Below are 17,944 nucleotides of genomic sequence, written 5' to 3'. Positions count from 1 at the left end.
ATGGCCCATACAATTCAGTCCATTGTGTCTGATCCTAGGCACTGCACTTTAGGAAGGATATCAAGGCCTTAGAGAGGGTGCAGAAGAGATTTGCCAGAATGGCACTGGAGATTACATTGAATATACAACATGTAAATAGGTTTTTTGGCGCGACCAAATCCAAGGTGGCATTTTTGCAGGGTGACCAACACTTGAAATAACAAAGGGCATTTTGACCATGGGACTCGGGTGCTGGGTTCCTGGTGACCATGATGGGGAGAGGGGGTCTCCACACCATAATAGTCGGGGTGGGGGCACAATCTAGTAAAACTCATAATTTATCTCATTGAATCATAACATTATCATCTCTCCGCTGGGTGACTCACTCACTTGTAATCCTGCTGAAATCACTCAATCTCACCTAGGGTGCTCCCAGAATCAGTCAGCTACAGGCTGTCCTAGAAATATGAGACATTCAAAATATGGGACAATCCCTTAAAATATGGAACAGTTGGTCACCCTGTGTTTAGAAGAGCCTCCTCCCCTCCTTTACCAACCCTATTAGCACATCCCTCTTTCCCCTCCTCCCTCATATGCTTATATAGTTTCCACCTAAATGCATCTATACTATTCGACTCAACCACTCTCTGTGACAGTGAGTTCCATATTCTCACCACTATCTGGGCAAAGAAGTTGCTTTTGGAATTCCCTATTTAATTACTCGGTGACGATCTTATATTGATGGCCTCCAGTTTTGCTCTTCCCCACAACTATGATCCTTTGAGTAGAAACACTGGGTGACATTTAAAGGCTGGAGAGTGAGCAACAGCCCCGTGTTGCCTCTTTTGGGGAAGGCCCGCTGAATTAGGTGTCATTCAGATATTTAACAGGCCAGAGGCGAGATTCAAAGACCCCGTGGACAGAAGTCCCAGCCGCCGAGAACTGTGGGCCAATCAGAGGCCTGCAGTTTTACTGAACAGAAGCGCTACCATGGAGGCGGTTGCTGCTGCCAGAATGATACCTACAGAAGCCTAGGATCATGGATAGACCCAGGCCACACAGGTAAGTGATGGTGGGAGCGGATTCAAGGTGTGGGGGTTTCAGGGGAGGAAGAGTTAGGATGGCAGCAACAGAAGAAGTGGGATGGCTCTCAGCAGGCACCCTTTCCTGAAGCCAGGGCCCTCGATCAGGCACTGAGTGCCTTTGAATAATATATACACCACTCTCCCCCCCACGAATGCAGGCAAGCAACACGGTAGAGGTTTCCTTGTGCTCCCCGCTTGGCGAGCCCCCACCCGCTCCTGGGTTTATACCAGTGGCAATGGGATGATGGCCTTCCTACCACAGACTTAATCAAGGGGGCATGGGAAGATGGCTGGGTCCCCACCCTACACCCTCGGCCTCATTAAATGCCCTCCCCAACACCACGAGGGATGGCATTAAATTCCACCCACCCTCTGCATCTATCAAAACCTTTCATAAATTTAAGAACTCTATTAGGTCACCCATCTACCTTCTCTTTTCAAGAGAAAAGACCCAAGCTTGTTCATCCTTTCCTGATGGGTATTATCTCACAGTTCTGGTATCACCCTTGTAAATTTTTTGCACCCTCTCCAGTGCCTCCATGTCCTTTGTACAATATGGCCAGCGGAAGTGCACACTGTCCTCTAAATGTGTCTAACCAAGGTTCAATATAGGTTTAGCATAACTTCTCTGCTTTTTAAGTTGATCCCTCTAGAAATAAAACCTAGTGCTTAATTTGCTTTTTAACCTGCATTGCTACTTTTAGTGATTTCAGTTATTGTACAATTTGCTAAAATACCCCATTTAGGTTTTATTTTCCAAATAATATGTGCCTCTCTTAGTTTTCTTACCGAAAGGTAAAATCTCACACTTACCTGTGTTGAAATTCATTTGTCAATCAAATGCCTATTCTGCAAGATTGGGGTGATTTATTCTTGTAATTTGTTGTAGTTCTCCTCAGTACTGACTATTGCCGCCACAACTTAGTGTCATCTGAAAATTCCCAAGTGTGTTTCTGATGGAATGAGGTACTGGCGTTATATGGAAAGACTATAGAAGCTGGGATTCTTTTCCTTAGAGAATTAAGGGGAAGGTTAATAGGAGGTTTGAAATAGTATATGGGGAGAAACTATTTCCCCTGGGAGGAGAGTTGGTAACTGGAAGACAGAGATTGAAGGTAATTGGAAAAAATCCAGAGGGGAGATGAGATTTTTTTGAAGCAATGAGTAATGATCTGGAATGCACAAGCATGGTGGAAGCAAATTCAATAGGAGCTTTCATAAGGTTAAATACTTGAAAAGGAAAAAATGCCTTGGGAAAGCGCAAGGGAGTGGATAGCTCTTTCAGAGTCAGCACAGGCACGATGGGCTGAATAGTTCTCATCTGTATGTCTATGATTCTCAGTCAAGAAAACTGAAATGGAGTAGTGTACCATCTTAATCATTTTAATATTAATATAAAGGGATGATATATCAATTGAACAAAACAAATCTGGTTAAAACTTAGCTTTGTACATAAGGCTCCTGTAGACTAAAGCATTTTAGCAATTCCAAATAAGCCTTGCCCCACTGAACTTGGCTTGCCATCAGAGAAATTAAAAACAGATGCATACAAAGTCTAAGCAATCTTGCTGGATGCAGGGTCAACGTGGCAAGGCTACCCATGTGGCAGTGGCAGTTATCCAATAGGCTCATTAATGAGCCAACTGGGGGAAAGTTGATGGCCCTGTCAGGATCTTCCTGACAGCAGAGGTTGGTGCTGGCAGGTAACTCAATTTTGAGGGGCCCTCGTGGTGCCCATCTCTCCTGGCCGGACATCACTGTGGGGCCTCTGATTGGGCTTCCAACTTCTTTGGTTTGCCTGCCGTCCTTAATTGGACGGAGCACCCGGAGGCGGCTTCTTAATTGGCTGCCTTTGGGAAGATTGCCGGTGATGACCTGCCACAGCCATTTCTGGGTTCCCGATCCAGACACTGGGATTGTGACCCTACAGGCCTTTAGTTTCTCTCTCCACAGGACCTGCTGAGTATTGGCAGCATTTTCTGTTTTTATCTCCATATTCATATTCACCCGGGTTATTCTGGCAATGAGTTTAATGCCTCTCTCATTCTGCAATCCATTTTATCAATTTTAATAACAGATATATCTTCTGATCAACACCAAATGCCATTTGCGATTCATCTGCCAAATCCTCCAATCTGTTTCCTTTTTCTATGAATATGTTGTTTTCCCAAAGTCAGCTGAGTAAACTCCTATCAATTTGGAATCAGGAGTCTGGAGTCTTGGCACTGATGAATCCTGGTGATGATTGGGTCTCAATGACAGATGCTGGTAAGGGAGGAAGTGGTGAGAGGAGATCAAGACTGTACAAGAAAGAAAAAGAAAGAGGAGAAAAAGAAAGATAAATAAAGAGAGACAAAATAGTAATAGAGAAATTAAACAGAATAATAGGTGTGGAGGGGTGTCTGCCAGACAGAAACTAATGAAGCTTGTACAATTCAGAACTGCTGTCAGAACAAATGGAGGAACAGGGCACTGTATAGAGTTCACGAACAACACTGAAGGATGAATTTCAAAATAATCTCTGTATGTTTATTGAAGCACAAACAGGGATTACCTAAATGATTTGGAGAGTAAAACCACAGTATAATAATACAATGTGCAATGCATTAACTGAATTGGCTGTAACGGTAAGAAATACAAGGGAGGGAGGAATTAATATATTTAGAAAATAGATAAAAATTCTTGAATCGACTTACAGCCTTTGGCTGTGGTGCCACCTTTGCCAGGGATATGCCAAGGGCATGCTGGTTTTGGTGCTTTTGTTACTGTGTTGATGATCTATGAGAACGCAAATATAGCAAAGGTTACGAACCCTGACAAAATTCCAACAGTAGCACTGAAGAGTAATACTCCAGAACTAACCGCGCCTCTAGCCAAGCTGTACCAGTACAACTGCAACACTGCCATCTACCCAACAATATGGAAAATTGTCCAGCTATGCCGTGTCCACAAAAAGCAAGACAAATCCAATCCAGCCAATTGCCACCCCATCAGTCTACTCCTAAGTGATGGAAGGTGTTGATGACAGTGCAATTAAGGCAGCTCACCACCACTTTCTCAAGGGCAACTAGGGATGGGCAATAAATACTGGTCCAGCCAGCGAAGCCCACAACCCATGAATGAATAAAAAAACAATTTATAAAGAAATAGCTCTGCACACTGTTGCTCAGTTTGGGTTCCACCAGGGCCACTCAGCTCCTGACCTCATTACAGTCTTGTTCCAAACATGGACAAAAGAGCTGAACTACCGAGGTGAGGTGAGAGTGACTGCCCAGGAATTTAACTGGACTAGCCATATACTATGACTACAAGAGGTCAGAGGCTGGGAATTCTGCAGAATTCCTTCTGACTCCACAAAGCATATCCACCATCTATAAGGCACAAGTCAGGTGTGTGAAGGAATACTCTCCACTTGCCTGGATGAGTGTAGCCCCAACAACAGTCAAGAAACTTGGCAAAATCCTGGACAAAACAGCTTGCTTGATTGACACCCAATAATTAAACATTCACTCCCTCCACCACAGTGGCAGCAGTATGCAGCATCTACGAGATGCACTGCAGCAAATCACCAAGGCTCCTTTGATAGCACTTTCCAAACCCATAAGCTTTAGCACCTAGAAAGACAAGGGCAGCAGATGCATGGGAACACCATCAACTGCAAGTTCCCCTTCAAGCCATGGACCTTCCTGACTTGGGACTATATCGCCTTTTCTCCACTGTCACTGGGTCAAAATCCTGGAACTCCCTTCCTAACAGTCCTATGAGTGTATCTATAGCTGGTGGACTTCAGCTGTTCATGAAGGCTGCTCAACAACAATTAGGGATGGGGAATAAATGTTGGCCTAGCCAGTGATGCCCGTGTCCTGTGAAAGAATAAAAACAAAACCTTAAAATCCTACAGCATTCTGCAAATTTGACTTCATTTTTGAACAAAATAAATCTTAAAATAAAAAGCTGTTATCAGTAAAAGTGACCATGAAGCTGCTGGATTTGCCTTAAAATCCAACTTGTTCAATAACGTCCACTGAGGAAGGAAACCTGTTGTTCAGGTCCACTCTGGCTACATCATAGATCATAAAATGGTAACAGCACAGAAAAGGGCCTTTTGACTATCATGTTCGTGCTGGTTCTCTGTAAGAGAAACTCACTGAGTCCCCATTCCTCCATCCTTTCTCCACAGACCTACTTTTTGTTTCTCTTCAGATAATTATCCAATTCCCTTTTGAAAGCCATGATTAAATCTCCCTACGTCACTCAAGATCCCAACTTCCCGCTGTGTAAAAAAGCTTTCCTCATGTCACCTTTGATTCTTGCCATTCACCTTAAATCGATGTCTTCTGGTTTTCAACCCTATCACCAATGAGGACAATTTCTTTCTATCTAATCTATCCAGACCCTCATGATTTTTGGTCACCTCTTTCAAATCTTCTCTCAACCTTTCCTCCCCCAAGGAGAACAGCTCCAGCTTTCCAATCTATCCACCTAACTGAAGTCCCTCACTCCTGGAACCACTCTCATAAATGTTTTCTGCACCTGCTTAAATACCTTCATATCCTTCCTAAAGCGTTGTCCAAAATTGGACCACAATACTCCAGTTGAGGCTCAACCAGCGTTGTCTAAAGGTCCACCATAACTTCCTTGTTTTTGTATTCTATACCTCTAATTATAAAGTCTAGGATACCGCATACATTATCAATCACTTCCTCAGCCTGCCCTTGCATCTTCAATGATCTGTGCACTCTCCTTGCTCTTCGTACCAACAATGTATCACTTCACAGTTCTCTGCATTCACTACGCATTCGCCCATACCAGCAGCCTGACTATGTCCTAATGAAGTCTATCATTATCCTCCTCAGAGTTCACAATACTTGCAAGTTCTGTGCCATCCCCAAATTTTGAAATTGTGCCCTGCACATCAAGTCTCGGTCATTAATATAGATCAAGAAAAGCAGTAGTTCTCTCTGACCTCTGGGGAACCCCACTGTATACCTTCCTCCAGTCTGAAAAACAACTGTTTACTGCTAAAACAAAAACAGAATTACCTGGAAAAACTCAGCAGGTCTGGCAGCATCGGTGGAGAAGAAAAGAGTTGATGTTTCGAGTCCTCATGACCCTTCGACAGAACTTGAGTGAGTCCAAGAAAGAGTTGAAATATAAGCTGGTTTAAGCTGTGTGTGTGTGTGTGGGGGGGAGAGAGAGAGAGAGAGAGAGAGAGAGAGAGAGAGAAGTGGAGGGGGTTGGTGTGGTTGTAGGGACAAACAATGATGCTACCTTCAAAAACAGTTCCTCTGACATGTCCTCCTTCTTCCTTAACCGAGGTTTTCCACCCACGGTCGTTGACAGGGCCTTCAACCGTGTCCGGCCCATCTCCCGCGCATCCGCCCTCACGCCTTCTCCTCCCTCCCAGAAACATGATATGGTCCCCCTTGTCCTCACTTATCACCCCACCAGCCTCCGCATTCAAAGGATCATCCTCCGCCATTTCCGCCAACTCCAGCATGATGCCACCACCAAACATATCTTCCCTTCACCCCCCTGTCGGCATTCCGTAGGGATCGTTCCCTTCGGGACACCCTGGTCCACTCCTCCATCACCCCCTGCTCCTCAAACCCCTCCTATGGCACCATCCCATGCCCACGCAAAAGATGCAACACCTGCCCCTTCACTTCCTCTCTCCTCACCGTCCAAGGACCCAAACACTCCTTTCAAGTGAAGCAGCATTTCACTTGCATTTCCCCCAACTTAGTCTACTGCATTCGTTGCTCCCAATGTGGTCTGCTCTACATTGGAGAGACCAAACGTAAACTGGGCGACCGCTTTGCAGAACACCTGCGGTCTGTCCGCAAGAATGACCCAAATCTCCCTGTCGCTTGCCATTTTAATACTCCACCCTGCTCTCTTGCCCACATGTCTGTCCTTGGCTTGCTGCATTGTTCCAGTGAAGCCCAACGCAAACTGGAGGAACAACACCTCATCTTCCGACTAGGCACTTTACAGCCTTCCAGACTGAATATTGAATTCAACAACTTTAGGTCTTGAGCTCCCTCCCCCATCCCCACCCCCTTTCTGTTTCCCCCTTCCTTTTGTTTTTTTCCAATAAATTATATAGATTTTTCTTTTCCCACCTATTTCCATTATTTTTAAATATTTTAAAATCTTTTATACTCCCCCACCCCCACTAGAGCTATCCCTTGAGTGCCCTTACCATCCATTCTTAATTAGCACCGTCGTTTAGATAATATCACCAACTTTAACACCTATGTGTTCTTTTGTTCTGTCGTTTGTGACATCTTTTGATGATCTGCTTCTATCACTGCTTGTTTGTCCCTACAACCACACCAACCCCCTCCACTTCTCTCTCTCTCTCTCTCTCCCCCTCCACACACCTTAAACCAGCTTATATTTCAACTCTTTCTTGGACTCACTCAAGTTCTGTCAAAGGGTCATGAGGACTCGAAACGTCAACTCTTTTCTTCTCCGCCGATGCTGCCAGACTTGCTGAGTTTTTCCAGGTAATTCTGTTTTTGTTTTGGATTTCCAGCATCCGCAGTTTTTTTGTTTTTATAACTGTTTACTGCTACTCCCTGTTTCCTGTCACTCAGCCAACTTTACACCCAAAACAAAAATAAAAATACCTGGAAAAACTCAGCAGGTCTGACAGCATCTTACACCCATGTTGCTACTATCCTTTTCATTCCATGGGCTTCAACTTTGCTGGCAAGCCTGTTACATAGTGCTCTATCAAATGCTTTTTGGAAGTTCATATACACACGAACTGCATTACCCTCATCAACCCCACTGTTAGATCATCAAAAACTCAATTAAGTTAGTTAAAGATAATTTGCCTTTTACAGATCCATGCTAGTTTTCTTAATTAATCCACATTTAGTTGTTTGGTAGTACAGAACTTGAGTATTGCTGAAAAGAGAGACACACTGTCGAAGCTTTTTGTCTTGAACTCATCAGGACAACTCACAAAAAAATACCAACAGTAAAGGGAACAGAGTGCTGATTGGTTGGAAAGTGGACTGATTGGTAAAGGCGTTGCCATGAGGATTGTTGCAGGAAACAGTTAACTGCCAAGCTTTTTGTTCAAATTCAAGCGAGCCTCTGGATTGCTCCTTGCTCTTTTCCATAGCTAGTCTAAACTATGTCCAACAACTTGCATTTAACTAGCTAGATTGCAGCACAAGTTTTAATTCATCATGATGAAAAAGGAAAACTTACAGCTCAAAAATATCCTGGAATATGTCCTTAAACCGTCCATCATAAGCCTTCATAATGGTGTTTTTGGTACTCATATAAAGGGGCCATTTCTTAGCTAGGGCATACTGGAAGCAGCTGTGTGCAAATCCTGTAATAGACTATGTATTAGAAAAAAGAACAGGTCAAAAACTATTCAGTGTGAGATCATTAAAATCTTCTGGAAAAAAATATACAAGGTCAGTAATAGTGGTCCAATGTTCCACGTTGAGTCTCCCATGGGCTTCAAACTAATACTGGGGGTGGAATTTAATGGTCACAACAGTGGGCCCATCCACTGGCTAGAAAGCTGATGGCAACCGTGCTGTGGCTATTCCAGACCACTTCCCTAGCCCGGCTCCCACCCCACCCCCCACCCACCTCGATTTAGCACCAATCAGTCCGGGGTCCTTGTCATGCTCAGGGCAGACAGCAGATATCCCAATCAGAGGCCAGCAGCTCTCCAATGCCAGCAGCACCACTGGGAGCAGTTGCCACTGCCAGCATTGCAGGAAGCCAAGGCTGCAGGATCGGCACTGGGGCCTGGAGTGAAGGTCAGTGAGGTGAGATTGACAACGCCAGTCAGGGAGGGGTTCAGGTTAAAGAGTAGGGGAGGTTCAGCATTGCTGCCGGTGGGTATCTCCAATGGGTACGGGCTTCACCAGGGTTTACCTGGCAGATTGCCTACATGGCATCACCCTCACCTGTCAGTGGTAGAATACCTGCGACAGAGATGAGTCCCTTAAGTGCCATTTAAGGGATGCAATTGACCTGCAGGTAGGCTATCCTAGACTCTTTCCTCCCTGAATTTAATTGAGAAGAGTCTGGAAGGCGGTGTGGTCTTTAGCTGCTCCTTCCCGCCTGATAATGTGGGCTCCCCCATTTGTCAGCCAGCCTCTGGGAAAGCATTAAATTCCACCCTTGATGTTTCACCGTAATGAATAAAGAGGTCAAATGGCATTTAAAAATCTTAATGAAGTGTAGCATATGCTACACTAGTAAGTGTAATTATGCAATTGCACTCCTAACCAACTGATTTGAGCCTCACCCTACTGTATTAAAAGCCCAGTCTTAGTGACATGACAGTGAATATGTTACAATGTTCAGCGTGTTATGTGCTTTATAGGAAACAAAGTCCATTTGAGCCAGTCCCGTTTGCTCAGACCTCTCACATTCAAAATGTGAAGAATGCAGAAGTGTAGAAAGGTCATTTACTTATTTTTTAGATGAGTTTTTGTGCTCACCTTGATGGGGATATCAATGCAGTTAAATTGTGGCATCCCGCATCAGCATCAGGCATTCCTGTGTCATATAAACCGTGACCCAGGTACAAAGTAATGCTCCCTCTACTCCCCTCCAATGATGTCTAATTGCTTGCCTCAGAGAAACACCCACTATTTCACTGATGTGAACAGGCTTATTTTCCACACCATCATCCTTCTGGAGTAATATGCGTCAAATTATGAGTAGCCCTGTGCAGGGGGCTTGTAATTGGGTTCTTAGAGTAGCTAAAGACAGTACAGATCCTATTCCTCATGGAAACTGTGCTGCTGTTTGGGGGAGGAGACTTTATTTCCATTTCATTGGACTGGATGTGATCCCAAATTCAAGAAGTAAAGGAAGGATACGGGATAACCCATTGCGCCAACTAGCCGTACATTCTTGTAAAATCAAAAATATATATGTAATAGTATTTTATGTGCAGATTGTTGATTATACTGTTAACAACAGCGTAGTGGTACTTCAAAAAAGCTTTCTTCAATATTTAACTGGGAGAACAAGAGTAAAATGTACCATTTCCATGGCTGACAACATCGAGAAGAGCAAAAATATATCCTAGTTTTGTGATTACAACAAGATTATACTACACAACACAAACTAAAGGAAAATACTTTGAACATGTATGGTAAAACACAGAAATTACAGCGCGCAGGTTTGGTAAATGTTCTCAAATATCAATAAATACTCAACAAAATGTTACTGTTGAGCCCAGGGTGGATGGATAAACCTAAACAAAACTAAATTAAGGCAGCCACAGGTGTCTTACCTCATCTGTGTTGAACATTCCCATTCCCACCCCTCCACCAGGGAAATCAAACACATTCCATTCCAGGGACTTACTCCCATCCTTGGGTACGAAGACAAGTTTAAAATTACCCGGTTGGTCCATGACAAAATCTATGGCTCGATACTGGAATGCAAGTAGTTGTTACGCATTAGAGATTCACAAAGTAAATAGACGACAAAGCAAAAAAGACATTTCAATTTAATGTTCTATTCTTGACTCCTTTTTGACCCAACTCAGATTAATTTAAACGCATATACAAGTCCTTGGTTTCCTCAGTTATTCATTGTTGCTGTGTCTAATTGGTGGGATTCTCTACTACTATCTGGTGTTGCTTATAAACTGATGGTTGACCAGTTTTGTTTCTGAACAGAAAACCCCAGAGTAATAGGGAAATTCAGGTCCAATATAGCACCTTGTGTATTATGTTTTTAAATGAGAACAAAATAGGCTCATTTTTGTTATAAAATGCAATGTTCTTTGTAGACAACAAAATCCCTTTAATCAAACTCATATGGAGCAACACACAGGGCTGAATTTTCATGGAGGCTCCATGGAAGGGTGAAAACGGCGGCCAGGACTGGATTTTGGGATTCCTGACCCTATTCCCAGGGTTTACAATTTTCAGGAATGCCTTTTAAGGGTGCGCATTGGTTTGGGTTGCCAGCCTTGCACCCTGCATTCCTAACTTGGCCAGCTCCATTGCGAGCAATTTTCATGGGCCCAGGCCAGCATTTTAAAGAGTCACAGTACCTCGGAGAGGTGTCGGGAGCCATAGTCTGCCTGAGGGAACCTTTAAAAAAATAAGTTCAAAAGGTCCTCCTCATGCCCACCCCACCCCCCATGCCACGGTATGTCCCCCACCTGCCCCTGTGGTCTCTCATGTCCCACATGCCAAGGTGTGCCCCACCCTCTTCAGACCCTCCTGTCTCCCATGCCAAGCTATGGCATTTCCATGCTCATTCACGCTCTGTACACTACATAGAACCCTATAGTGACAACAGGAAGTGTAAGAAAGACTTTATAAAATAAACCAGTCATTGATAACTTTAAATTTCTTTAAAAAAAGCTCCTTTTTACTGCCAGCCAATAGAAGAGTCAATCATCCAGACCCTTTAACTCTAATGGGTGTCTGGGCTCTCAGCCAAGCCTAATTATGCATTCTTGGCTGACAGTCTAGAAATCCGTTAGACTGTTGAAACACCTGAGCCCCAGGGAAAACATTGCTTAATAGGTCTGGCTCTTTGATCTCTTCTGTCAATTGCACAATGTTTATTTACACAAGGGCCTGGATGATTGACACTTCTATTGCCCTGGGGTAAAAAGGAAAGTGGAAAGGTATCAATGAATGACTGTTATTTTAAAGCTTTTGTTACACATATGATTGTCACTATATGATTCATTGCTTCCATACAGTACATAGTGGGTAAATGGGTATGTAAGTGCCATAGCTTGGCATGTGGGCATAAGACACCATAGGGGGAGTGGAGGGAGGGTGAGAGGTGAGTGCTAGATGGTCTTACTTGTTTAATTATAACTGGGACAAAGTCCCACAGCAGAGGCAGGCCTTTTAAACATCCCACTTCAGTACCTAGCAGCCCCTGTTGCTGCCTCCAAACTCTTTTGATTGACCCAACTGCAGCCCACACCAGCCCCCTACCCCGCCCCACCCCCCCTCCCACCCCTGCACATCCCTCCACCCCACCCCCTCCAGTGAAAATCCCATATTTCCTGGCACTTTCTCCCAAGTAGGGCAGGCTGAGCTGGGAATTTTCCCAACTCCTGCTACTCACCTCAACCATGAAAATCTATATGTTGTTAAATTAAGAAATGCTAGAGATAGCAATATTATCTTGTGTTAAAACATCCAACTTTTTGTTTATAGTGAAAAATGGGATCCAATTTTCGGTTTCTGCTCACATCCTTTCAAAAATCGACCTTTTTGGTTGAAAATCTTTAATTCCATATCCTTTCCATTGCAAAGGCTGCTTATCCGCACCTCTTATCTGCCCGTCCCTGCCTCTCTCTGAGCTGAAAGCACCTGCTCCTGAAGCCAGCTTTCCTTGCTTTTTCATGATCAGACACAATTATTTCATTGCTCTCCTTGTCAGGCTCCTTTCCTGAAACCTTTGCAATTTTTAGTTCACCAAACCCCTGCTGCTCATATCCCATCCCACATCAATCACTACTGCTTTTTCTTGACAATGGCCGGATTTGTGTCAAGGAGACTAGTATAGGGAGTAAAGGAAAGTTCCCGCCCCCTACAAACCCATCTCCATTAAGGAGGCCCTGCTGCCCTGGTTTTGCATCGGCAGGCCCGAGGCAGCAATGGAGGTGGGTGGATGGTGAGGCTGGCAGACGGAAAGATCCGTCTCTGTTTACTGGGACATCGGCCCAGCTGTATCATAACTGCTAGGCCTCAGGGCCTCACCCCAAAGACCACTGACCAAAAATGTTAACTGTTTCTCTCTCCACAGATGCAGCCCGAGTGATAGGTTATTTCCAGCATTTTATGTTTTAATTTCAGAATTCCAGCATACGCAGTATGTTGCTTTTCTGTTTTTATTAAGGATGACCAGTTTCCTTCCCTATAAATCACTAGTGAAATAGTTGGGTTTTTACGGCAATCCAGTAGCCTCACCAGCTTTAGTTACACCAGCTTTGATTTCCAAAATTATCTATTATAAGCTGAATGTATTTATTATAAACAAACAGTTGTTGCATTTATGCAGCATATTTAACATCCTCAGGACATTTCAAAGCTCTTCAAAGCCAACGTATCACTTCTGAAGTGTAGTCATGTTGTTCTTTAGTAAATATAATTGCTAATCTGCACACAGTAAGATCCTACAAACAACAAATGAGGTGAATTAGCAGTTACTCTCTCTTGGTGGAGCTAGTTGAGGGATAGATATTGAAGAGATGGTTGGAGAACTCCCCTGCTCTTTTCTGCGACCATGCCTCTGCCTAGTCGGCAGCTAGGGCCTTTATTTTATGTCTTATCCAAAAGGGAACAACTCCAACAATACAGCACTCCCTCTGTACTACACTGAAGTATCAGCCTTATTTTACCGTCTGGCTTATGAAACTGCTCTGCAGTATAAACCATGGTGGCTAGACTCGTGCAAAGACAAATGTTGAATGCACTGAGTTGCTTTAACTATAAACAGTACACAAACTGATCTTCAACTGTAAAACAACTTCTTTACAATAAGGCACTAAATCTTATCAATACCTGATCTCCATATGCATGTCGTCCTATTGTAATTGGTTTCACCCAACCAGGAACAAGTCGTGGGATGTTTTTGCAAATAATTGGATCTCGAAAAACAGTGCCACCTAAAATATTTCGGATAGTTCCATTTGGGCTTTTCCACATCTTTTTCAGCCCAAATTCTGAAAAAAATGATCAATGGGGCTTTTGTCAGCGTTTACTTTGCAATAAACTAGATCGAATGTTCTGCTAAGACTGTGTTAGGAGAGCAATTATTATTAGAAAGAGTCAAACATTCACAGACGGTAGATTCCCTGCTCCTGGATCAGTCGGACCTTCACATGCACTAGTTAACAGTAAGTTCACCAGCACCACCAGGTGGCAGTTTGATATAGAAAATAATTTAAGATTACTGTCACGGAGGATGCAGCACATTAGTTTTACAGCATATAATGAAAGAATAGATATTTTTCAACCATTTTAAAGCAGTGAAGCTGCTATCATTCTTTTTAAATGATTGGTACTAATGTCAGGTACTTTCTACCAACTTGAAATGAACTGACTAGTATTCCCTTTATACACTGATCACTGTTGGCAAGAATCACTAGTAAACTGGATCACATTATAGAAAATCTTCAAAGACAGTCAAAAACTGAATCGCCAATTTAAAGTAATTTAGTTCTAAAGTGAAACTGATCACATTATACCACTTACAAATAGATTCTTAATATTTTAAAAATCCTCTTGCAGCAATGCTGATCATATGTACCGTGGGAAGTGCTTGGAGTTGTCTGTTATTCTACTGACAGTTTAAATTTAAACATCACAGACAGACAGAATATCTAATCCAAAATGATAGTCCATCCACATACAGACTTGTGAGAACAGATGAGCCCCATTACAGTCAGCTTAACCAAATTATTTTTTAAAAATCTTGTCTTCACATATCAGCTGCTCCAATTCTTTTTGGCTCCAATTGTTACCTTTATGTTCTCTCAATATCTGACTTTTTGTTCTCTCATTGCTCATCTCCCCCTAATTTTGTCCCATTGATTACTCGCTTGCATCAATCTCCATTTGCCATCTGTTTAAATTGCTTTTGAAGAAAGATCTTTGGCACAAAACAAATCACAATGTACGAAAATACTTACATTTAAACATTTACGCCGCCTGAGGTGCATGTCCAGGTATCTTTTAAATGAGTTGAGGGTTTCTGCCTCTACTATCCTTTTAGGCAATATTTTTACCTCACCTGCCCTCTAATCTTTCTATTATCACATTAAATCTACGCCCCCTAGTCACTGACTTCTCTGCTAAAATAAATAGGCCCTTCCCATGCACTCTATCCAGGCCCCACATATTTATGTACATCTCAGTCAAATCTCGCCCAGCCTCCTTGTTCCAAGGAGAACAAACCCAGCCTATCCAATCTTTCCTCATGGCTGAAATCTTCCAGCCCTGACAACATCGTTGTAAATCTCTGTACCCTCTCTAATGCAATTATATCCTTTCTGTAATGATGTGACCAGGACTGAATGCTGTACTCAAGTTGTGGCCTAACTAATGTCTTATACAGGCCGGGATTTTCCACTCTGGTCTCCGGCGGGTGTCATGGCAGGCGGGGGTGTAAAATATCACGAGAGCAAAAAAAATTTGGTTTTATGTTGGCAGGAAAACAGGCTGCAATCATCTACCCCTGACTTCAATGAAGGTGTGCATTTTCCACCACGCCATGTTGGGAACCTAATTTTAATATATTTAAATATCATGCATACTTATCATAAAGGCTGCTTGCCAGAATCAACCCCCACACTGGATCAAAAGAGCAGATCAGCACCCAATCAGACTGGTGTGTTTCACAACTTGATATAAGCAACGTGCACTTCGCTCATGACTTTGAAGTTTGTTCATATACCTTGCATCGCACAGCGTTCGTGGCACCTTGTACTCTGCACCAGGCTTTGCAGGCAGCACCACATCACTTTTAGGGGGTTTTGACAGGCAAGGCCCTACCTACCAGACCAGCGGTAAGGTGGGGTGGCTTGTAATGTGCTGCAGGCTAAGGCCTCGAACGGGGGAGGGGTGAAAGTGGACAGAGGCAAGGGAAGGGGCCGCAGGACAAGGCCTCAACTGGGGGAGGGAAAGAGTGGCGAAGGTCACACTCTGACACATGATTAGGAGGGGGGGTGTGAGTTGGAAGTGTCGTCAAAGCCAAAATGGGGAAGTGTCTTAGAGAGGGACATGAGTGAGTTGAGGCCAGCATGGGAGGATGGCAGAATGAAGAAGCACTTCAGTTTACATTGCTGACCTTGTAAACATTGTCCTTGTCTTAGAACAGTGTCAGTCATGGCCAGCATATTGTGCACTTTGGTTTGGTGGGTTTCTGACTTAATAATGGGCCGCAGACGGCACACTCACAGTCAGCGAAGGTTGTAGGAGGTTAAAAGATAGTGTAGGGCCATTTGAGGGTTTCATGGGCGTGGGGGGGGGTGGTTGGTGGTGTGGTTCAGTATCTCACTGATCGATATGCCTCAAGATGGAAAAAGGTAATGCTCAAATGGGGCATAGGCACATCTACCTCAAACAATTCGGGGGGATGCACAGAGATATCCTCCGCAATCAAAATGGCATGAAACATTGGAGGGGTAGGCCTGAGAATTATTGGAGAGAGAGGGAATCTGAACATTATAATCCTCCAGCACAATGGGTGGGATTACCACAGTCACACAAGGAAACGTCCAAGCTAGTCTGGGAGTGAGCCCTCAGCACTACCATCTTGCAATCTGAAGCAATAGTGCAGTACAAAATTAAACTGAGAATAACTGAACTGCTGAGGGCTCAGAGGGCCATTTGGAGGACTGGTGCTCTACACTGGGGGGCTGATTAAAAAGGGGCACTGTGATGACTGTCACTTTAACACCAGTTCAACTGAGTAGGGGTCATGTGATTTATTCAATCAATGTGTGGCTAGCACAGGGAGATAAATTCTAGGGAGGAGTTTCCTAGGAAAAAGACGGCTGTATGAGGGGCTGGCTGTATACAAGCAGCCACAGAAGCTCTCGTATAAATAAAATGTGTTTTGTTTGACTAAGAAGCCTCCCAGAACATATTACTACAGGCACCCAACTGAACTGTGTATTCCCAAATGAGGAGAGATGCACAGCTGAGACATGTTAGGAACTTTTCAATGACGATGTAGGGAATCAGGAGAGTAAAGCAATGAGGCACATTCATGCAAGATTAATGACAAGTTATGGCACTAATCGAGCTCCTTGCTTTAACTCCTTGTGCCAAGCGTGCCAATTGCCCATAGTGATAACAAGGTCTAATGCATTTTGGTGGCTAAACAAACTGCAGATGTGTCTTTAAAGAAGGAGCTCACGGTCTTGGCACTGGCAGGCTCACAGATGAGAAGTCTCAGCTCCCACACCCCCCACCAATCTCAAATAATCTCAGTTCCTCAATGAACATTAGGCCTCATGAATATTACAAAGAGTGTAGTGTAACAGTGCAGTGATTGAGGATCCCAGTACTTGGCCAAAGCAATCTCATAGCAGTCAGTCATGTAAAGGATGTGGAGACGGGGCAGGGGGCATTGAGAGTAGTGGTGGGGAAGGTGCAGCTTGAAACATTCCTTGTGCTAGCCAGGATTTCAGTGGCAAATAGGTCACCTCCTTGAATCACAGTCACACACAAGTAACCTACAGAAATCAGAAATAGGACCTTTGAAGACTCATGCTGACTCATTTTTTTTCTCACTGATGCTGCAGAAAGGAGAAATTCAGGAAGACAGAGGCTGGGTTTACTGCTGCCTATACAATCACATACAGGCAGGAGAGAAGGTGGAGAAGATTGTGACGGCAGTGCCAGGCTCGCCAAAAGGAGCAGCTACACCCTCATTAGCAAGGGGCAGCAGGGCCCGTCCTCCTGAGGCAAAGGATGAGGCTAAAAGAAACGTCGAGCCTAGGCAGCTCTCAAGACCGGGGGTGTCCGGAATATACATGTCTTATCAACAGACAAGAGACAGCGGCAAGAGACAGTGTCGCCAACGCCTCCGCAAGTCCAGGGACCTGGTGACTCATATTTGCCACACTCTCCAGAAGACGCCACGGGGACTGGGAGGACATCCACTGCCAGTGGCTCTGAAAGTCAGCCTGCTTTTTAACATCTACGTGAGTGGCTCTTTCCAGGGCTCTACTGGGGATCTCTGCGGGATCTCTCAAGCTTCGATGCACAATTGCATACATGAGGTGACAGACGCCCTATTTGCCAAGGCCCACAATTACGTGCACTTCACCAGAGATCAGGAGAGCTAGCACGCCAGAGCGCCAGGCTTTGCTGCGATCCTGGGTTCCCACA

At 44.1% G+C, this 17,944-nt stretch overlaps 1 protein-coding gene across 1 annotated transcript in view; it reads right to left on the bottom strand.

Moving 5' to 3' along the window:
- The window catches only part of LOC121276708 (isocitrate dehydrogenase [NADP], mitochondrial-like), a 76,217-nt gene that overhangs the window by 30,969 nt on the left and 27,304 nt on the right, over positions 1–17,944 (bottom strand). The window contains exons 4-6 of the mRNA XM_041185255.1: positions 13,607–13,767; positions 10,354–10,497; positions 8,292–8,428 (exon numbers count right to left, since the gene is read on the bottom strand). Coding sequence (XP_041041189.1) covers positions 8,292–8,428; positions 10,354–10,497; positions 13,607–13,767 — 442 coding nt within the window. The remainder of the gene's footprint in view (positions 1–8,291; positions 8,429–10,353; positions 10,498–13,606; positions 13,768–17,944) is intronic.

The sequence above is a fragment of the Carcharodon carcharias genome, chromosome 4, assembly GCF_017639515.1.
Source record: "Carcharodon carcharias isolate sCarCar2 chromosome 4, sCarCar2.pri, whole genome shotgun sequence".
Taxonomy (NCBI): Eukaryota; Metazoa; Chordata; class Chondrichthyes; order Lamniformes; family Lamnidae; genus Carcharodon; species Carcharodon carcharias.
This window is presented reverse-complemented; position numbering and strand designations above follow the sequence as displayed.